General features: G+C 41.0%; 5 protein-coding genes across 6 annotated transcripts; 2 read left to right on the forward strand and 3 right to left on the reverse strand.

Moving 5' to 3' along the window:
* Positions 1-392: 392 nt before the first annotated feature.
* On the reverse strand, positions 393-1,280 carry LOC139348131 (NAD(P)(+)--arginine ADP-ribosyltransferase 1-like). Its single transcript, XM_070988084.1, has 2 exons — positions 1,215-1,280; positions 393-1,127 (listed from the first exon to the last, which is right to left on the reverse strand). The coding sequence occupies exons 1-2, from the start codon at positions 1,278-1,280 to the stop codon at positions 393-395; spliced, it is 801 nt and encodes a 266-aa protein (XP_070844185.1).
* A 3,916-nt stretch (positions 1,281-5,196) lies between these two features.
* LOC139349898 (ecto-ADP-ribosyltransferase 5-like) lies at positions 5,197-6,486 on the reverse strand. The gene is made up of 3 exons (XM_070990948.1): positions 6,285-6,486; positions 6,035-6,119; positions 5,197-5,952 (listed from the first exon to the last, which is right to left on the reverse strand). The coding sequence occupies exons 1-3, from the start codon at positions 6,416-6,418 to the stop codon at positions 5,197-5,199; spliced, it is 975 nt and encodes a 324-aa protein (XP_070847049.1). The 5' UTR covers positions 6,419-6,486.
* A 455-nt stretch (positions 6,487-6,941) lies between these two features.
* On the reverse strand, positions 6,942-8,441 carry LOC139346514 (T-cell ecto-ADP-ribosyltransferase 2-like). 2 transcript variants are annotated; one of them, XM_070985589.1, is made up of 3 exons: positions 8,295-8,441; positions 8,031-8,170; positions 6,942-7,897 (listed from the first exon to the last, which is right to left on the reverse strand). In XM_070985589.1, the coding sequence occupies exons 2-3, from the start codon at positions 8,166-8,168 to the stop codon at positions 6,992-6,994; spliced, it is 1,044 nt and encodes a 347-aa protein (XP_070841690.1). In that variant the 5' UTR covers positions 8,169-8,170; positions 8,295-8,441; the 3' UTR covers positions 6,942-6,991. The 2 variants fall into 2 exon arrangements, with proteins under 2 accessions (XP_070841690.1, XP_070841698.1); XM_070985597.1 differs by having other exon boundaries at positions 8,031-8,441.
* A 315-nt stretch (positions 8,442-8,756) lies between these two features.
* LOC139349891 (T-cell ecto-ADP-ribosyltransferase 2-like) lies at positions 8,757-10,892 on the forward strand. The gene is made up of 3 exons (XM_070990935.1): positions 8,757-8,825; positions 9,617-9,761; positions 9,961-10,892. The coding sequence occupies exons 2-3, from the start codon at positions 9,624-9,626 to the stop codon at positions 10,804-10,806; spliced, it is 984 nt and encodes a 327-aa protein (XP_070847036.1). The 5' UTR covers positions 8,757-8,825; positions 9,617-9,623; the 3' UTR covers positions 10,807-10,892.
* Positions 10,893-13,760: 2,868 nt separating this feature from the next.
* On the forward strand, positions 13,761-21,644 carry vwa10.2 (von Willebrand factor A domain containing 10, tandem duplicate 2). The gene is made up of 17 exons (XM_070990961.1): positions 13,761-13,997; positions 14,412-14,619; positions 15,232-15,317; positions 15,423-15,516; positions 16,103-16,231; positions 16,311-16,497; positions 16,815-16,984; positions 17,225-17,337; positions 17,512-17,628; positions 17,777-17,980; positions 18,063-18,198; positions 18,520-18,672; positions 18,810-18,902; positions 19,168-19,277; positions 20,023-20,187; positions 20,282-20,605; positions 21,131-21,644. Exons 1-17 carry the CDS (start codon positions 13,812-13,814, stop codon positions 21,551-21,553), a joined length of 2,898 nt encoding a protein of 965 aa, XP_070847062.1. The 5' UTR covers positions 13,761-13,811; the 3' UTR covers positions 21,554-21,644.
* The last annotated feature ends 182 nt before the right edge of the window (positions 21,645-21,826 follow it).

The raw sequence follows: 21,826 nt of genomic DNA on the forward strand, positions 1-21,826 counted from the left end.
GAGCACACAGGTGTGTTAGGAAGTGAATCAAACTGAAACTGTAAAAACATTAGAGAATATGCACAATTTGTGAAACACAAGGCTGTTTAATGATTTTTTGGCAGTTTTGATACAATAAAATAGGATTATGCATCACATTTTAATACAGATGATATTGCATGATGTTATTTAACACTTGTTGCATAGTATGACCTTTACACCTCAACATTTAAATTCAGTTTGACAGTGTTACTCAAGTTATTCAAATGTTAATGTTAGTGTTTCCTGTGTGCATTAGAAAGAAATCCATATTCAACTGACTGTTGATTCAAGATCATTTGAAATGCGTAATATGATGTATCACAAATTGTTGTGTTCACTGTGTATTAGTTTTGTTAACTGTATGCTACTGCTTATTTTGAAAAAAGAGTACAGTTTAAATTAGAAAGAGGCTGTTTTGTACTCTGCACTTCATAGACCACCTCACATTCAAGATTATTCTGCGCAGATTTCCTCAGAATTTTTTGGACTTCAAACACCTCATATGGAGGAATCAGCACTTCTGCCTCTGCATCTCCAAATCTAGAGTACAAAGAGATATCTGCTCCAAAGCATGTGAGGATCTTAAAGCAGGACTTATTTCCATAAGTCTGAGCCTTAGACAACCTAAACATTGTGGTTGAGGTAAAAGAGCCAAAGCGAATCTCCTTGTTCACAACATCTTGGCTAAAGGTGCGGTTGACACCACGGTAGCCAGTTTGACATGTTGCAGGTTTGAGTTTTTGAAGAGCGGTGGTCAGGAAAAAGTGAAGTGCGTGATACCTGAATGTGGTCTTGTACTCAGATCGGCCGTTCCGAACTGCTGCATTAAAATCAACATGTGGATTCCCTGGAGCAGAGGTATAAGCATATAGTGCTAAGAGCTCTTCATTCCCCAAAACAGCTCTTGGTTTAGGCTTCCTTCTGTAGAATTTCTCTGCTTCATTCCAAGCACTTCTGAATATCTCATTTGTGTTTAGCTCATTCGGCAGGTATTCACTTTGCACCTTGGTCATCATTTCATCTTTGCAGCCATCGTATCTGTCATCAACAGAGTTTCGAGCCATGTTCAATGGAAGGACGGTGTTTAACACAGGATCAGCAGATTCCTTCAAAGAAATAACAGACATCATCAGAACATCTTACTTACAATGCACAGCAGTTACATTCAAGAAACATCATCCGGCATTCTTTACCATTGCAGTTCCTATAAAGACTCCATAGGCGATTAAGCCCGCTGCCCAAACTGCCATCACTGCCATCCTGCAACAAAGCAGAAACCCGGAGACACAGTTGTCAAATAAAAATAATCTCTGGCAACTTGCAAGCAGAAACAGCCTTCAATGAGACCAAAAAGTCTGTCTCTGCAGTCTTGACTGACTGAGAGGGTACGGTACACTTTTATACTAAGCAGTTAAGGAAAATAAACATTGGACGTAAGATAAGACAGCTCGTGAGCGCCATATAAGATCATAAAATAAGAAAGAGAAGGGTTTTCAAGAGAAACATGCTCATGAAAGGGAACATAAAGGGCTTATCTTAACAACTCTGCCAGTTTAGTGTATTCATAATAAGCATGGGATGACTGAGTTTGGTCCTGTAGAATTCAGGTAGTGCGTGTGGCTCACAGCAAGAAGGTTGCCCGTTCAATCCCCGGGCGGGGCCTTTCTGTGCGAAGTTTGCATGTTCTTCCTGTGCATCTGTGGGTTCTCTCCAGGTACTCCAGCTTCCTCCCACAGACCAAAAACATGCTCATTAGGTTAATTGGTGACTCTGAAATTGCCCCTATCAAAAGCCCATTGTCTTCATTTGTAAGAAAGTATTTATTCTTCACTATGCATTTTTTATATTCAAAAAATGATGAAAGTAAGTAATGACAGAGTGACAGAGTAATGTTTAATAGACATTATCTACTAAATTAAATTAAAGTGGCTTTTATAAGTATTCACCCCCTCCTTGCACGTTTTCACATTATGAAGTGTTACAAAATTCTAATTGGTTTAATTGGCCTTATTACTATTTGATTACCGCACACAAATACTATTTGTTGAGACACAAGTATTAATTATGACAAAAAAGCAGATGTATTTTAGAACCATCAGTGGTAGAACCACAACTCGCTGTGGTTACAGTGGTGAGTCCTTTGGAACATGTCTGCATCAGAGTTGCACATCCAGAGGTTGATGGAAACTGTCTGTGAACTGCAATTTTGTAGTCTCGCCACAGACTGTCAATAGAAATTGAGGTCCGGGCTTTGACTGGGCTTTTCTAAGACACTGACATTTTATCCAGAGAATTGCCCTGTATATCCCTCCATCCAACTTGGACCCAGTTTTCCCAGTAACGACGGATGAAATGAGGTGGTGTTCTCATGCAGATGTGTAGTCTTGGTTTTCTGCCACACAACGTTTTGCAACAGGGTCAAAAGTTCAATTTTGGTCTCGCCTGGACACCTGGAGTACCTTCTTCCACACGTTTGCTGTGTCTCCCACACAGCCTGTGGCAAACTCTATGTGGGATTTTTTACCACTTTCCTCAAGTATGCACTCAAAACTTTTCAGATTTTTATTTGGACTGTCTCATGTTGGTCCATTACTTCCAACCCCAGTGAAATCCATTTAAATTTGCATTTGTGGAATAATCTTTCATCATGCATTTGAAATTTTCTTTTCACCTTTACCTTTATATGGTGTCATCCACACAATTGATATGACATTTGTAACTTATCTGGAACTTTCACAGTGAATCCGTTGGGGGAACAATAGTCTCTCGTCTCTTACCTCGTATGATTTGCAAGTGAAATCAGCCAAAGATACAACACTGCTTTACATGTCTGTCACCTAACAGACATGAAGCACAGCCAGGTCATCCAGCAAACTACCACAGTAATGTGGTACATGAAATATATAAAAGTAATGCACATAAAAATAGATCATGCCTCTATTAGAATTACCATTAATACTGAGAAGACTTTGCAAAAGCCCACAACATGAAGTCAGCTAGGCATGAAATATGTACCATGCTAAGAGAAGAATCGGAGGGACAAGAGAAGAAGAAGAATCAGAGGGACAATCCCCTTAATTGTCATACAATGTTACATGCACATGCACACACACGCCATGCAATTGGTGAAACTTGTCCTCCGCATTTATCCCATCCTCCGTGGCAGACCAGGAGCGGTGGGCTGCCATCCGACCGGCGCCCGGGGACCCAGTTCCTGTTTGTCACCACTGGTCAGGCGGTGATCTTCTTACATGTTTTTAGTGGGGTTTTTTTAAGGAGGAAACCCCAGGTGAACATGGGGAGAACATGCAAACTCCACACAGAAAGGCCCTTTTTCCTCGAGCAGCAGGCACTGAGGGCATGGTGGAGGACACACCACAGCGCCCACAGCGGGATTCGAACCGGGACCTTCTAGCTGTGAGGCGACAGTGTTACCACTTGTGTCACCGTGCCACTATGCTATAAAAACACTAGCTTCAGGAATTAAGCAATCACAGTGGGTGAGTCACTTCAGGGGAATATGTTTATGGGAATAAAAAGGTTTTTGGTTTGGTTTCGTGTGGTCATACTGTCATCACCTTGACGCTGTGATCACCATACACCCTGTTAAATACATGCTTCTCTCTCTGCTTCTCTTTCATTCAAGAGCACATCTGTAGTCAGTTGTTCATGGTTGGCACTGATAACACACAGTATGTAAAGCAGTCAGAGAGGAAGTTACTGCTGGCCAGGTACAGTATCATGCTGCAGTCAAACAGTAGTCGGAAGACAAGCAGCATCAGGAAAGTGGACTTTTCATTTGTGAAACTGTTTTATTTTTAAAGGAGGGTTTTGGTCATTTTTAAATTTAGTAGTGAAAAGTAGTTAAAACAGGTTATGTGAAAAAATGTTTTGAATTTCTCCAAGTAGAAGGGTCAAAGAAACCTGGTCCATTTCACATCCTGACTATAAAAATGTGAAAGCACTTGGCTAGACATTTCTCTGTTTGACAGTTAAATTTTATTGCACTCAGATCAGAAAATGCAATATTCTGTACAGTATTTCAAAATGGTATCTACTACTAATCTGCAGCTTTAACAAACAGTTTAAACCATAAATATGGCAGTGTTTGTCTGACATAACCAATAAAAAACACCAAGTGAAAAGATCCCAGTTATTCTGCAAAGTGGATAGATTACAGTCGTCACAGTTGCTGCAGATACTCCCATTGCTGAGGACTTTTCAAGAATTATTTACCTTGTAAATCAATAATTCCACATTCATTTATCTGATCTGGTACAGGATAAAGTCTGCTCCATGCAAACTGCTGTGACATCATTTACAGGCTCTACTGGTCTGAAGAACCTAATGTTTGGTCAGGACAACACATGGAGGCACTTTGACAACGTTTACATTAGTGAGTGTTTCACATCTTCTATTGTTTTATATCATATCTCCCACTCCCCACACTCTAACAAATACTGAAGGTGTGCATTAACTTATACATGCTCATACATTATTTCTGTATGTTTTCACAACAAATACTTTCTCCATCACTGGGTTCTGTAGGTCATTTTTTACAAATTTTAGGCAATTTATCATCATTTCTGTTAGTTATGGCTTTGAGTTCATCCAAGTAAGAATTTTTGCCTCTGTTTAGTTAATACAAGCTTCAGTATCTCATTTCTGTGTGCTGTATCGACTTCCTCTAACACAGCCTCATAATGCACACAGAAGGGAGGGGGGAGTCAGCGGGTAACTGGAGGCTAGCAACATTTTCATTTGCTTTCCTTGATTTATTCTGTCGCCAAACGAGAAAGCAGGTTTCTTTGAGCAGGTTTGGACTCACAAACTGGGCCTTTCTAATCACAAGTACGCAGTTTGACAATGTGACAGGATTTTAGGACAGTTGTTTTTCTTTAATGCACCCAGTTGCAGATGGATCACACAGCTGTAGTTACAGATATCTAAATGCGTTTTCCCAAACTCTCCACCCTTCTCTGACTTCTGGCTTTTAAAGTTTTCATCATTCAAATGTTAGAAAGAGGGTACTGGCATTTTGTATTTGTATATTACGAGACTAGTCAAAATGATATCATGTCTTTATTTAAATCTACATATCCAAATGCATTGTGAAAACAATGATCCCAGCCCAGTGTATTATTTTGTTAACATCAATAGCAGAGATGGCTTATTTCAGAAAAGAGCACAATTCGTATTGGACAGAGTTTTTCCTGTGCTTTTCACTTTGTAGACCACTTCACATGGAAGGCTCTTCTGCTCAGACCTCCTCTCTATCTTTGTGACTTTAAAGACCTCGTAAGGAGGAATCAGGGCTTCTCTCTCTGACTCACCGAGCTTAGAGTACAGCGAGACATCTGCTCCAGAGCATGTGATAATCTCAAAGCATGACTTGTCTCCAAACCTGTAAGCGCCAGGGTACCGTCCCATTGAGCTGGAGGTGAAAGTGCCAAAGCGAATCAGCTTGTTGAGAACATCTTGGCTAAAGTAACTATCAACTCTACGGTAGCCAGTGAGACATCTTTCTTCTTGAGGTTTGCGAGCGTTGAGAGTTTGAAGGGCATCAGTCAGGAAAAAGTGAAGTGCGTGGTATCTGAATGTGGTCTTGTACTTAGATTTCTGGGTTCGAACTGCATTATTGAAATCAAAATAGACTTTGGGTTTGTCAAGGGTGTAAACATATATAGCCATGATCTGTTCTTTGCTCAGGGAGGTGGGAGGTCGCTTTCCCTTTCTGTGCTTCCATTTTTTGTTGTAATACTTTTCTGCTTCACCCCAGGCCAGGGTGAAATTTTTGTCTTTGTTTTTCTCATTTGCCAAGTACTCCTTCTTCACTCTGTACTCCATCTTGTCTTTGCAGCCAGTGTACATGTCATCTACAGCGTTTGGAGCCAAATCCAGTGGAGCTTTTAACCCAGGTTGTGTAGGATCCTGAAAATTAATAGAAACAATGAGAAAATAGAAATCTTTCTTTGTGCATCTTGCAGTTCAGAAAGCTTCCACCCAGCACTACCTTTGCAATTCCTGGAGAGGCTCCATATGTCATTAACACTGCTGCCCAAACTGCCATCATTGCCATCTTCAACCAGCACAGGAACCTGCACACAAACTACCTCTTTCAGTTAGCACAATGTTTGATGTAAATGTTCTGTGTAAATCACTGCATTTCCAATGTCTTACATGACAAAATAACTGTGTGAAACTGGCTTGGATGGCTTGATTTGGTTCAAACCAGTAGGAAATGAAGACTTTTACTGACTTACCACAGCTCAGTTGTCACGTGGTGTGGCACTGCTCTGGTGACTTGCAGGTTAAGTGTTGAGCTGAGCTCCTGCTTGTCTTTCAGCAGCTGCGGGTCATTCCAATCAAACGTTTGACCTTCATGAGGACAACCCATGTGCCTCTGGGAATTTTGCAGTTGTACCCAAGACCATAGCCAGTAATACTACAATAGTGTTTCAGTTCTGCAGTATTACTACCTCTGAAAATACCATTGTTGGAACGGGTGTTTTTAGGGAATAATTCACAAACAAACAAACAAACAAACAAACAAACAAACAAACAAACAGGTCAGTCTCATGGAAATAATCAGTGTTCACACAGGGTCATTTCTTTAGACACACAGTGACCGTTGACAAACCTACTGCATCAAGATGTGTCATTTTCTTTATAAACTCTGTTTATTTTCTTATTTCTACTAACATGTGTCATGATACATGGTGAAGGAACAAGAGGACTGCATTTGCTGCACAATACAGAGCCAGTGCAAGACATCGCATGAACACAAAAGCTTGCACACAGAGTCCACGTACTCTATGATGTGCTTAGCAAAACCGCTCTTTTCTTCTTAATAAAAATGAGAAAAATAGTACAAAATATTGTTCCTTAATGCCATTTTGTTTTAAAACGTAGATCTTTCAAAAACATACTTTCTGAATTATCTCAATGACAAACACCCCTTAACATATCCTCACTCCTCCCTGATGCTAACTCCCAACATCAGCAAAGTCATCGTCATCATCATTAGCAGAGCACCCAGCACTGCCGCCACAAAACACGTCTGCCTGCGCTTTACAAGAACTAAAGAAATGATAATCAACAGCATTATGGATGCTGACATCATCCCAACACTGCTTGCCTGCCACCGTGTTGAAACCTCTTCAACATATGTTTTTATTTGCCATTGATCCAATTTGCAATTTAAATCTGTCTTCGGTATTTTGGTGCTCTGCAGCTTATAGACCACTTTGCACCACGTGTCATTTGTCAGTACATGAGTGATTTTGAAGACCTCATAGGGAGGAATCAGCACCTGTCCAGTTTGGTTTATAGCAGAGTAATATGTTATGTCAGCACCAAAGCATGAGTCAATCTCAAAACAAGACACATTGCCATTGAAACCAAAGGACTGCTTGTTTAAAGTTACCCAAGTGAAAGCACCAAAACGCATGTTGGTATTGATTGTGACATCAAACTCTTTCCGAGTCCTGTGATAGGTGGTTCTGCACAATGTCTGATTGTTACGCAGAACTTGAATGGCATCAGTCAGGTAGAAGTAGAAATAGTGGAACCTAAATCCATGCGTACTGTAATTGTGTTTTCCTGTTTTCACTGCTTTGTTGAAATCTTGTTGGATATATTTCATGTTTGTGTACATGTACATAACTGTAGCATGGTCTTCTTGCAGGTTCTTGTGCACAGGTTTCTTTGCATTTCTCTCAGCTGATACCCAGGCCAAACTGAAGTTTCTGTTGAAGTGCCACTCAAACACACCAAACAGGTCGATCACAGAGGCTGCTTTATGTCGGCAACCGTCATACATGTCATCAATGGAATCTATTGCCATATCCAGAGGTAAACCAACACTCTTAGGTTTCTGCAGGGGGAGATAAGCACAGCTTCAATGAGCAAAGTCAACAAATTTGGAATATTCAATGTTAATTGGATATAGTCAATGTCACTACACGGTATGTTTTTGGTTCATGTGAAAGAATGAACTGTCGCCCTACCTCAGTAGGGTTCTGAGGCCACCAGAGTAGCAGAAATGGGTCGTGATACAATAGGAGCGCCACCGCCAACAGCACAGCAAGGGTTGCCCATTTTCTAAATGCCTTCAGCCGACACACTGCTCCTTTGCCAAACATCATATCTTAAAAAGAAAAATACTTCTTGTAACAAAAAAGGCTCTAAAAAGGAAGAAATGTAAGAGATAAGCGATAATCCGGTGCCACACAATGTTTCCTGCATTCTCCAACATATGAAATTTGGCTTACCTTTCCCCTGCCAGGTACTTTCAACAGCAGCATGATATTCCTTTAAGGAAGAAGGTGCAACAGTGTTGTTGTCCTCCAAGGAAAGCACAGCTCACATGATTTACAGGTACAACCACACAGACATTCTTCCACACCTTTGCCCAAAGGCATCAGAGCTAATATGGATCCTATTTTTGCATTGCTTAAACAGATTTCAGTGTTCATGAGAAACCACTTAAGAACAGAAAGCAGTTTTATTGCAAACTTTCTTTTCCTAGTCTGCGTCATGTTCTTGTGCGATGTGTACATGTCAAATGAGAATGAAACTCTCTCTCCAGACTGGCTCAGTCCCTTCACTGTTTGCATTGGCAGAAGGGAGGCTCTGCATGTGGTAACACTGGTAAATCCTGTTTGGTAGCTTTCACAGGCAAAAACAAAGGTAAGTCATCGAGTAGCAAAACACGAAAAGCACAGATTAGAACAGAGGACATTTTCACTCTCGAAATGCAGTGATATGAGACAAAACTTCACCATAGTGCTGTTTACAATGTGGTAAGTCACAAAAACATTTTCAACATATAGCTTGTCAAAATGTATTGTACTTTCTTACCACTGCTCGTCTATTGAATAGACATCAAATTCTGAGAATAGTCGATAGCTCCGCACCATACAACTTTAGCATGCAGTGCTACATCTTTATTTGTGTTTAGGTCAACTGGCTTTTCACAGTGGAGCTTGATACGCTAATGTGAATTTTACAGGAAGAGTCACATACCTTTAAGTAGATTGTACTGTCAAGATGCAGTTGAAAATGAGCTTTAAATTAACCCTTGTGCAATACATCAAATGGAAGCGCGTATGTTCAATATTGTGCTGGAGTATTCAAGGGACACTGCAGGCTGTTGTTGATAAGGCAGACACCTGGCCAGGTAGGTACAGAGGTGTGTGAGTGACTCATTTACTATCAGGGGAGCCAAAAACATGCAAAACACCAGCATCCAGGCTCTCATTCTCCCTTGGTGTATTTCCCATTTGTTAGCCTATTAGTGATAAAATGTGGTGCTTACAAGAAGTGAGGCCAATTGAAAGTATGTAGACAATGAAAGTAAACAAACTTGCAGTATAGTTTACAATTTAAACTTAAATCAGTGAACAGCACAGTTATCCTTGCGATCACGCACCTGTTGTGTCCGACCTGTGCAACCTCACATTAGGGACATAATATCATCCCCATCCAGGCACTGTAGGGGTTTCCCTTCTTGATTCCAGAAAAGACAATATGAAAAACAAATGCCCCTGGATCTCAGTTCCCCAGGTTAATTGACAGATGTCCTATGTTCCAGATGCACGATGTCTTCATGGGAGATGCAAGCATGTCAGAGAAAAACTGCAACTGCATGTGTAGTTACGTCTCTTGTTCTTTTGGTGGGACTGCTGGTGTTTGTTGTCATTCATCCGACACTCAGCTGGCAGGATGTTGTTGGAGAGGTATTTAACGTTTATTAATTTACTGCATATTTTAGGATCCTTTCCTCATGTTTAAGTATGCACTGTCAAAGCTATGATCTATCATTGTTCTTCAAGGAAAATGGAAACTGCAACAGAGCGTCCAGCTTAGTGCTGTTCATTTAGTGTATGTTTCCATCTACTGGATAAATACTGAATAGCATGTCTCTCCACATTGCAGCGTTCTAGTCAGGATCTGCCGTGTGACCTGAAAGAAGACACGAATGACGACTGCAGATCCAAAGCCACGGTTGTGTCTGATGAAGCCTTTATGCAGACATGGGACTCCAGTACAAACTTCAGTCAAGCCTTTAGGAACGCAGAGCAAAAAGCTAGAGAGCCTTCACATGACTACATAAAGAAACATCATTCAATTGCCATATACATGTACACAAATATTATACTGCAGCACGTCAAGCCAGACCTTGACACTGCTGAAAAACAACTGAAGGAGACATTTGAGTCCCGCTCCCTTTATTTGTCTCTGAGTGAAGCCATTCAGATTCTGAAGCACAGTCAGGTGACATGCCTTACCACCAATTACAGAACAGAGACGCTTCTCAATCTAAACATCTCTAACAGACTGATCCGTTTCAGCACCTTCATATTAGCTTCTGACAGGTGGAACCTCACAAGGAGCGCTTCATGTTTTGAAGTTTGCACATGTTTTGGAGCTGACATAATACATTATTCAGCCTTAAAACAGAAGAGCCAGGTGCTGATTCCTCCATATGAGGTTTTCAAAGTCACTGGCATCGAGAGAGATGCACAGAGGTGTGAAGTCATCTACAGGCTGAAGAGCAACCTAAACTGCGTCTATGATAAAGAGAGCGATACATTGCATCCGATATCTGCGTTACCAGTGGATGGATTCTGGCTAATTTTTAGCATCATTTGTATGATAATTGTGTCACTTTTGCTACCCTTTGTCATTGTGAAAGTATTACAAAAGCATAAGAAAACTGCTGTTTACAGTGCCACATCTTTGCATAACAGCACATATTCTCCTGCTACAGCGGCGATTTAAAGGTTTGATTTTAAATAAAGATGGTCCTTTGAGCTTTGCAATTGGCATTTCTGTGTTTTAAAACTTCATGCATAGGAAAAGAGGAATGTATGGTTATCATATTTGTTCATCCCAGCTAATATATACCATATTTGCAATCTATACATGAAGGAAAATGTTCATAATTTCATAATGTGATATTTACAAATGCTGCTAGTAATTGTTGCTAAAGCTCACATTTCTGTCTTACTTGTCATGCTGGAATAGAGCGCTCTGATCAGACCTGGAACATACCTGAATACATCAATAAAAAATACTGTCTTTTTCCTCTTTACCACCTTTCAGTTGATAAGATAATTTTAGCAATAATATTCACTTACTCATTATATTTTTCAGCTTCTTAGGTTTCCTGTTTTGTGATACCTGGCAGCCCAACACCCACTGCAGGATGCCAAAACACCATTTACATTAATGCTGGGCTTCCATAGGAACACTCACCCAGTGCATTTTACTGTGTATTGGTAGCTGAGGAATGTTACTTTACAAGTTCATCTTTGTCACAATCTTACACACACATTCTTCTCTGAAATGTCGCAATCACTTGTTGATGCAAGATATGGTTTAAATATTCAAACCAACCTTTTAAAGTCAACAACTTTACTGAGGGAGTGAAGAGGTGAAAGTATGTCAGGTACTGTACTTCAAAGACAAAGAAACCCAAAACAGGGAAGTTAATTTTATCGACTATGTTGTTTTAGGTGGTGCACAATTACTCACAATGTATCATGAGATGGATTTTGGAATTTGATATTGTGGCAATGTAGACAAGATTCTTACCTGCGATCTTTCAGTGCACGGACATCAGCAAAAGGTTTAAGATTAGTAATATCCCAATCAGATGAACAGGACTGGCAATCAGTGCCATCAGGCAGTATCGCAAGAAAGAAAAGGAGAATGCTGATAAACATGTATATATATATCATTTCATAAAGAATTTATCGCTCATGGCTTATTATCAGAGATGAAATCCTTTTGCCCTCTGACTTATTGTAAATGTACTCCACAGGGACAACACTTCAAGACAACGTCTCTGTCTTGAAATGCTCTTACAACACGACACCGGCCACGTCTGTGTGATTGCACTAGTTGTCAGTTTTTATCCTCGACAAAAGCAGTGCTATCTCCTTGGAAACATAAACTTGACTCTGAATCATCGCTTTTAGGCTGCTCAATGTTTTTTGTTGCTTCAGAGGTCAGGTCACAAGTCTCATCACCTCCTCATGACTGTCCATATTTATAAATTTCCATGGAAGAAGAACGTGCCTTGGGAGTTGCCGCAGGAGGGAAAAGGCTATTTCCTGAGAACTGTATGTCTCAGCTAGGGAGGGTCTGTCAGTGTTTGTTATAGATTTCTAAATGTGTGTGTGTGTTTTTGTGTGGGGGGGTTGCATGACAGGAATCAAACTGACTGACATACACTGAAGAAAAAACATGTAATAGATAAATAAAGATTCAAAAGCAACATTTCTTGGTTGTAGTCTGAACTGCCTGCTGTAGCTTTTTCTTGTGACCACATGTAGTCCTGTCCTTACAGTGATTTTCCAAGATTTTTACCATTCACAGATACGTATACTTTACCAAACACATGCTTAACAATTATATCTGGCAACCTGTGCTACAGCAGGGGATCCAGCACAAATTAAATTTGTGAGATTTAGAGGTGTTGGTAGGCGTGTTTTTGAGTTTTGAGCTTCCAATCTTTGTGCTGAGGCTTAACATGACTCCAGTTCCATATTTGACACACAAACACATTGAACTGTTTGTTTAACTGGAAACACATTGCCTATAGATGTGAATACAGTTTCTCTGTTCCTATCAGACCGATGGATGGATGGATGGATGGATGGATGGATGGATGGATGGATGGATGGATGGATGGATGGATGGATGGATGGATGGATGGATGGATGGATGGATGATGGTCTAGGGTTGATGAAAAGAATGTAATTTGCAACGGGATGTATTGCATACAATGAAAAGTACACTCACACCCATGTTCTCACTCAAACATGATGCACACATGCAAAAAAAATGTGTGTGGGAGTTTGTGTGTGAAATTCTATTCATCAGCCGTGGCCATAAGAAGAAGGAATGAGAGCACGGACTCACTGTCTCTCAGCACACACACTCACACTCTTAAAGTTTCCAGATAACGCAGGACTCATGCAGGTCTAGACACAGCACAATCTACCTGAGTGCAAACATGGAATGCTGACAGTAATACTGAAGTGGTGCTTAAATCAGAATAAGGCTGGACTGCTGGTGAGCAGAGTACTCACAGGTAAGAGTGTGGAAAATCTGTTTACATCTTCTGTATATATTTTCTATTATGGTACTCCTACACATTGCACCGTTTGTCATCGTTTTATCTTAATATCATTAGCACCATAATCTGTTCTGTGTGGTAATGTGAACATTTTTGTGTTTTTTTTCTATACAAGAAGTTGTCTTTTAGAGTCTTTTTGAGTTGCTCTTGAAACTTTTAGAAGCAGAGATTCTCATATTTGACAGTATGAGAATGTACTCTCATGATAAGATGTAGCACTAGTGCTATCTGTTGGTTCAGTATTATTACTCCATTGTGTTGTAAAACGTTTGCTGGTTTATTTCCCCCCTCGTTGCTCTCTGTGCTGATTTTCTCTTTCTTCCTCAGGTGTTTTCATTTGCCACTTGCTGCCTCGTTAGACCTGGTTTACTTCCAGTAACCGTTGTTGTGCTTGGCCATATTGTTTTCTGTTTGTGGCAACCCACTGCTGGGGAGCTACTAAAGAGTACCAAAACTTGTCTGCTTCTATTCAGTTGATTTTTGGTGCAGACAACAACAACACAAAAAGCGAGAGCAAGTGAAGGCAAGAGTTGAAAACAGACCGAGAGAAGAGTCGAGACAGGTTTAGAGGCAGTAACCATTCAGATTTCCTCTTCTTCCAACTTCATCATCCTCCATCGTTGCTGTCAGACAGAACATCATGTTCCTGGTGGTGGTGGTGGTGGTCCTCTCCCTGCCAGGCTTCATTCACAGCTTCCAACCACTTTTCTCGTTTGATGGGAACTCCACCACTCACCGTGACATCACACAAAGGGCGGTCCTGAGGAAGACAGCCGAGGTCTGCCGAGACATGGCTGCCTCTGAGGGACGGGACTTCAGCCTGACTGTGAGTTGGAAAACCACACTGAAACTGAGAAACTGTGATCACTGTGGCACATTTGAATATCTAGAATACATTTATGACATGGGTCCAGTTTTGTGTAATGTTTCCCAGGAAGCTAAGCTCAACTTTTTGGGCATGGAAGTGCCCTAAATAGATAGATTAATTATTTCAAAATCTTGAAAATAAAACAAGTGAAATGATCTCAATTCAATCAGTTGTCTTTGTTTTGTTAGCAACCTGCTGCGTTCTTGGAGATGGAGATATGAGTCTCTATGACTGATGCAAATCTGAAGCTAATGTTCTAATAATTCGCGTTAAGTGCAAAACTATGTAAGGCGTACAGTGTTGGAGTACAGTGTTTGTGTTTCAAACCTAGATTTTCGAACATGAGGACATTTGTCATGTCTTTGTCTCCAGATTGACGACAGCCTGACAGTTGCAAAGGTGCAAAGGGCCTGTTCCTCTGCAGGTACCTCCACTTCTGTCCTCTCAACTGTCATATTCCGAACGTCCATTGCAAATATGTACTTCAGCAATGCTAAAGTGGATGTGGTGTTTGCACTGCGTGAGGAGCGCCACTTTGATAGTGAGACCTTCCAGGGAGGACGCAATATCATCACAGCAGGTACACATCAAGAATTGCTTTCCTACAAAAGAAACATATTAAAAATATACTAAATATACTTCAAGAATTTCATGTTTGTTTATTTTTTTTACATTATTCCTTCAGTTGATCACGGGGCAGTGTAACAGTTCCATTACTTTGGAAGTCATTTCTTTTTGGGAAAACAAAAATCAAGTTCAGCTCAGTGGTGGTGAATTACAAATTCTACACTAAATAAAGACAATTTAGCCAGCTGGCGGTGACAAATGGCAAAACAAAGTAATGGTGTGGCTTAGCCACAAAGGAAACATGGTGATGCCAGGTGTAGTGAAAGGCAGTGAACAAAGTCATATTTAGTATCTCTATGAACATATATGTTCAGGAGACAGTTTGCATTTTACTCTTTCATTTTTGGATTAGTCCCTTTACTGATGAGAGAAGATTTTCCAGTGGAAAACATGCCACCAGAATAAATTTGATCAACTTTACTGAGACTTTATTGAGACCTTACTGCAGACTTCACATCACCTGCATGTGCTTATTCAGGTTTTGCAGAAGAGTAAATTTTCACATCTTGCAAAGTGCAGCTTCAGTTTGTGCGCAAATCTCTCTGTTCTCTGTTCTGCTGTTGAGGTGTGTCTGCTGTGAAGGCCAGTGTGAAGCGGGAGAGCTTTGTCGCAGGGAGGTGGACTCTTGGACAAGTCTTTCATACTCTACAGGTGAGAATGATGATTATTGTTCCTAATTTTTGCAGGGATGGTGGTGTTGTTATCGAGGTGGCAGGCATGATGTGCTAAATAATGTTTCACATTGTCCATGTTAAGGACTTCTACAGCCATAGTAACTGGGTGGAGCTGGGGAACAATGCTCCTTACAGCACTCTGATCAGACCAGACCAACCTCTTGAGAACCTGGCAGGTAGGTTCCTGCTTGGCCACACGTACTGCATGCGCTTGAGTTAGAAAACACACAGGGCACATTGTCAGTTTATCTGTCACTTGTCACTTGACAAAAATCCACCTTGCGTGACTCATAAGAACTTTACAGTACATGTATACAAATGCAAACAAAGCCAGTACATTGTTGCCCAATGTTTTGGCATGGTTGACACACATGCCTACTGCTTAGGTCCCACCCAACACACATTTTTGTTTTGTTTTGTTTTATTTAACCAAACTACATCAAATTGTTCTTTAATTCACAAAGTCCATTATTCACCATTGCTCTTCCCATTCAAGAGGATCCATTGATTAATGGTTAAAATCAGCGACGATCACAGTTCATCCAGTAATAGAAGCATTAAATAATTCTTATTTATGCCAGGTTGCAGACTCTCCTTTGAATACAATTTTTAACACACATACAGATATTCATGTCTTGTTTGAAGTAGAGGAATGTGTTCAGTAATAAGTTTATACAACTGGTTAATTTTAAATTTGTTGTCCCATGTTTTCAGTTGAATTAACCATGCCAGGTTTGATTTTTGTTGTTGAATTTGCTGCAGGCCCGAGCACTCCGACCTGTAGGAACTGTACAGGAGGGAATTGTGCAAACAACCTTCTGCCCGAGGTGCTGCAGCAGCGGTTCCTCACTTCAGGCTACTTCAGCATCTTCTCCTCAGCAAAACCTGCAGGTAACTTTAATCATTTTTCTTTTGTTCCACTATTAGTATTTTATGAACATATGTTACAACATTTTCTCACTGGTTCAAGGTAAATGCAGCCACGGTGGATCATTTGACAAGACGAGCAAACAGGACCCAGTGGGGGGCATCAGTAAGGACGACACTGGATCCAGTCATGGCTCTCTTCACCACAAAGCAGCTGATCTGGCTGTCAGTGCCACCATGGAGCTGCTGGAGGACATCAGATTGGCTACCGGAGACAAGAACTTCCTGCGGTGTGGGCCACGTTCTCCTGAGCACTTTTTGTGACCCTGTAACAGAGGAATAAAGATGCATCCAATATAGGGTGGATGTAGACTGGATGGACCAAACTATAGCAGTGATGAAGAGCATGTATTCATGCTTCATCATTTGTCATAGATGTCCAGGTGTACTTTCTGTGCTGAAAAATAGCATCCTGTTGCTTGGGGTGTTTCCCGCTCCTCCACACTTAGCCATCTTTAGTTGTTGGTCTTGGCCAAGATCAGCGACAGATAATACCCATGATCAGCAGGATAAGGTATTATGTTTTGTCTCTTATGTCTTCCTGCAGATTGATGGGCCTCTCCCAGTCCTCTGTGCTGTGCTTTGTCATTGACACCACAGGCAGTATGAGCGATGACATAAATGAGGCTAAGAGAGTTTCCTTTGACATCATTGACCGCAAGAGGGGAACCGAGCAGGAGCCCTCTGCCTACATACTGGTACCTTTCAATGACCCAGGTACAGATGTCAGTTCAGTTTCAGCTTTTCAGTTTGAGTAGAATTTACTGGCATATATGCTGCCCTTGACATATTTCAAATAAAGTAGGCCTAATTCTACTGTGAACATTAAGAAAAAGTGCAAAATCTGGATGTTTTTCTGTAATTGTAAACTGCGTGTGAGTACTTTAGCCCCAGTGGTCAAAGTAAGATTTATAATCAGGTGAGTGAAAGCGACATTGTTATCGTTTCTATATCCAGGTTTTGGACCTCTGACTGTGACGACCAATGCAGACGTCTTCAAAGACCGCATCAGCGAACTGACTGCAAGTGGAGGAGGAGACATCCCAGAGTTGTGCTTGTCTGGACTTCAGGTATTGATCAAAGTGTTGTCCACTGTCTTCTTGGAATCAACATTTAGGCAGCCAAGTTTTGTAAAACAATATCATTATGTCATGAGACGATTTCACTTAAAGTTGATCAACTTTTAGTTTATCAGACAGTTTTTAATAAATAACACCTTTTCTTGTCCTCTATACATTTGACAGCTTGCCCTGACTGCTGCTCCACCTTCCTCTGAGATCTTTGTCTTCACCGATGCTCCAGCTAAAGACATTCATCTGAAAAGCACTGTCACTGCCCTTATAGAGAGCACCAAGTCTGTGGTAAAAGTTGATTTTTTACCATCCTACCACTTTCAATGTCAACACATTCCATAAAGAAATTATAATAGGGAAACAAGTCCGTGTATGTATGTATCCAGTTCTAATATCGCCTTCACAAGCATTTTTTTTTCTATCTTTATACTTTTAGGTAACTTTCATGTTGACGGACGTCCTGACCAGTCGACGGCGCCGCAGAAGCCTTCGGGGTGTGAGTCCACGCTCAATGAGCCAATCAGATGCCCAGCTCTACCGTGACCTAGCCCAAGCCTCTGGAGGTCAAGCCATTGAGGTCACCAAGTCCGACCTCTCTCTGGCTACAAGTGTAATAGAGGATTCATCAGCCAGTGCTGTGGTGAGACAGCGAGCAAGAAAATCATACCTGACTGAAGACATTACAAGTATAAATATGCAGTATCTGTTTCTTCTTCTTTCAGGTGACAGTTTTTCAGGTGGTAAGGAATCCTGGAAGGCCTGATAATTTCACATTTACCGTTGATGGTTCTTTAAGGAACATGACTGCCTACATCACAGGAGCCTCATCTCTCACCTTCAACCTCACCAGCTCCACAGGTGTTGTTACTGCTTCTGTCTCTCTGTTTTAAGTAAGTTTGTAAGATTTCGGGGGATCTATTAGCAGAATGTGGCAGAAATGGAATATAAAATTCATAAGTATGTTTTCATGAGTGTATAAGGGCAGCATAAGAATCACTGTGTTGTGGTTACCTTAGAATGAGCTCTTCATATCTACAGAGGGAGTGGCATCTTACTCCCTCTGTCATCTGCCATTAAAAAAAAACACCTTTAGATTAGAGATTAGATTTGTTTGTGCTGGCAGAAAACAATATTGTTTAACAGTGTTGTCTTAACAGCATCTCTCTCTCTCTCTTCCAGGTGTATCTCAGAGTTCCAGTCAGTCCAGTGGTCCTCTGGCATCTTTCACCACAGCAGGAAACCTACGTCGTTTAAGCCTCAACACTGACAATCAAACAGGATCATGGGAAATCAGGGTTGACTCTAATAATCCCTACTCTGTGAAGGTCACAGGTCAGTAATATGAAAGAGGTTACTTATTGCCAGTGAGAGTTAAATGAGAAGAACTTTCAGAACATTTTGTTGTCTATAGTTTTGTTTGCCATTGTAAATGGTAACCCTATTAATCTTTTTGTGTGTGTGTACACCAGGTCAAAGTTCAGTGAACTTCATATATAACCTTGTTGAAGCTCATGAAGGAGCCCACGGGGACTTCAGTCTCAAGGAGGGACGTCCTCTTTCAGGTCAGACCACTTTTATCATTATTGTCATCTGCATTGGGGTTTGTTGTTTGTTTGTTTTCTCACTGTCCTTTTAAAGAATCAACTGCCTTGAAATGCTCCTCTTACAACCCCAAAAAGTACTAATAATCCAGCACATCAGCTCAAACTAGTCTCTCTCATCACGAGCCTCTCAATATTCTGAGGTTATGGACATAATGTTCACATCTTCAGAGCTTTTACAGTGATACTCATCTAGTTTCCCTTCCTCTCTTGTCATAACTTTCAGGTGGTAATGCCAGCCTTTTGGTCTCTGTGACAGGAAGTGACACAGTAAAGGTCACAGAGGTCACTCTGTTTGACAGCTCAGGGCCAACAGAGGTCAACGGATCACTGCAGGCATGTCATCAAACTGTATCACACACCCAGGAGCTGAAGTGTAAACTTTCCTTTTCTGCTTCCCAAACAAAACCATTAAAACAAGATTTTACATTTGCTGTGTTAAAGGAAGCCATTTGTTGTATTGTCTATACGTAGAGATGACCCTCATATCTCACATCTACAGCGTCCCTGAATGCTCCTCTAGAGAGCCTAAAAATAGTCCTGTGATTGGCACTTTCATGTGATGATTATGTTGTTTTTTGTCAAAGTTAGGTTTAGTTGACAAGAGGTTGGTTAACGAGGTCCATTAACTGCTGAGAGCAAGTTTCTTGTCTCTAGAAACACATTTTTAGTGAGAGTTGGAATGAATTGGAACCACTGGCTGCCTCAAATGTAGGACGTGTAAACTTAGATACACTTTGCTGGCAGTGATCCAGCAAAAAATCTCTATTGTAGTCATTTAATCTCTCTGACTTATTTCAAAACAAAGCATGAAAGAGAGTTTGGATTATTTGTGGCATCTGATAAAGCAACAGACATGTTTCATTAGTCGAAATTACAAGCCTGGCTGCAACAGAGAAATGTTCCACCAGTTGAAATGCTGTTGACCTTCACAATATTCTATGCAAAGCAATAACCTCGCAGGTAAATAATGCAGAAAATTGCAGCTAGCAGTCAGCAGTCAAGCTCTTACTGATCTGACCATCTCATGTTGCTGTCTACCTTGTGACAATGTTTGTCTTCCTCGTTCTGTCCTCCGCAGTTGGTGGGAAGTGGTAACTTCTTGGTGACATTCAGTGGAGTCCCAGCAGGTGACTTTGTGGTTCGCCTGAGAGGAGAGGACAGCAGCTCCTCCTCCAGGTCAACACCGAGCAGTTTCCAGAGACAGGCCTCCACACAGATCAAGACCTCAAGCATATCTGTTACTGTGAGCTCAATCACTACCATCAAAATATAATTATATACAATACAAAAGGATATGTATAACCTCATTTTCCCTCAACTTTCCCCTCACTTTTTAGGCCTTAGCCAACAGCACCAACATAGAACCTGGCTCCACCATCTCCATCCCTTTCACTGTTGCCACGACCACCAACGGAGTTGTTAACAACTCTGCAACTGGGTCATTCACAGTGCGCGCCAACAACGACCGCAGCTATTCTTCAACTTCACCCAACACCGTCACCATCACAGCGGACAGTGGAGGCAAAGCCAACGGCACGGTGACCTTAACAGTAGCAGCCAGTGCTGCATCAGGAACAGATGTGACCCTTACCATTGAGGCAGAAAATGCAGCTTCCACTGACATCAACTACACTGTCCTCAGGTTTTCTGTTTCTTCCAAGGTAAGAGACAAACTCATGCACTCTATTTTTATGTGGAATTAAAGGAAGAAGAAAGTTGGTGGTTTGATGTAGGAGGAAAAAGAAAATGTTAAGAGGTTTATTGAAAGCAGTAATGTATGGGCAACATTTTTCAACATAAATATTTCTCTGTTAAGCCAGTTATAAAGAACAATGGTCAAATACATAATGTATGCTGACTGCAGACAAATGAGACCACAGGAGAGATGCTGGGTAGCCATTTGTAGCATTTAAATGACCTTCTTCCTTCGACCATTCATTTTCTTTGATTTTACAGTGTTAATGGTGTTGTAATGCTATTCATAGCTGATCAAACTAATTGCCCAGTTTTTATTCATGTTTTTGGAATTTCCCCTCACGGGACTAATAAGGGAATATTGAATTGAATTGAATTGAATTGAATTGAATTGAATTGAATTGAATTGAATTGAATTGAATTGAATTGAATTGAATGTTTTTTATGATTTTTATGATGCCCCATTCTTTGTCCTATTTCTGTGTCTCCAGGTGACAGATATTACCCGGCCAGTGTGTCAGGTGGTCAGCTCAACCAGCTGTCCATCCCTTTCATGTGCTACCTCCCAGTGGAAGTTCATCACTAATCTCACCGATGGCATCAATGGAACCGGCATCGAGAGTGTCACCATCCGCCAAGGCAACGGTACCCTCAATACCAGCACAGTGGCTGGAGCAGGGGGCGAGAACATCACAGTGGCTACCTACAGCGCCTCCTGCTGTTCACAGAATGTAGAGCTGGCTGCTGTAGACAGAGTAGGAAATGTGGGGACATGTGGGGGTCAGGCAAGAGAATCTGCCACAGCTGCCCCTGTGACTACAGCTGCAGTGAACACAACATCCACTGGAGGGCACACTTTCAGCACATCACACTGTCTCTGGATCAGTGTTGCTGTTTCTCTCCTGTGGAAGTAAAAGGGGTAAATGGAAGACACACTTTGAAGGAGAAATTGTAGCACACAAATCAAGCGTCCTCTCAAAGTCTTTGATTTATTTCATCAGGTGTGTTTAAGTACAATCTCTTCAAATTAATTCATATTCATTTCTTCATGTATAAATAAAATAAACAACTATTTTGGATTAACATTGAAGAGTTACTTTATTCATATTCCTGGTGGTGTGTAGATTTGTTGCAGCCATCATAATGTGGAGAGAGCAGTGAAGAATGCAGATGTGACCCAGCTTTGG

The sequence above is a fragment of the Chaetodon trifascialis genome, chromosome 2 (genome assembly GCF_039877785.1).
Source record: "Chaetodon trifascialis isolate fChaTrf1 chromosome 2, fChaTrf1.hap1, whole genome shotgun sequence".
Taxonomy (NCBI): domain Eukaryota; kingdom Metazoa; phylum Chordata; class Actinopteri; order Chaetodontiformes; family Chaetodontidae; genus Chaetodon; species Chaetodon trifascialis.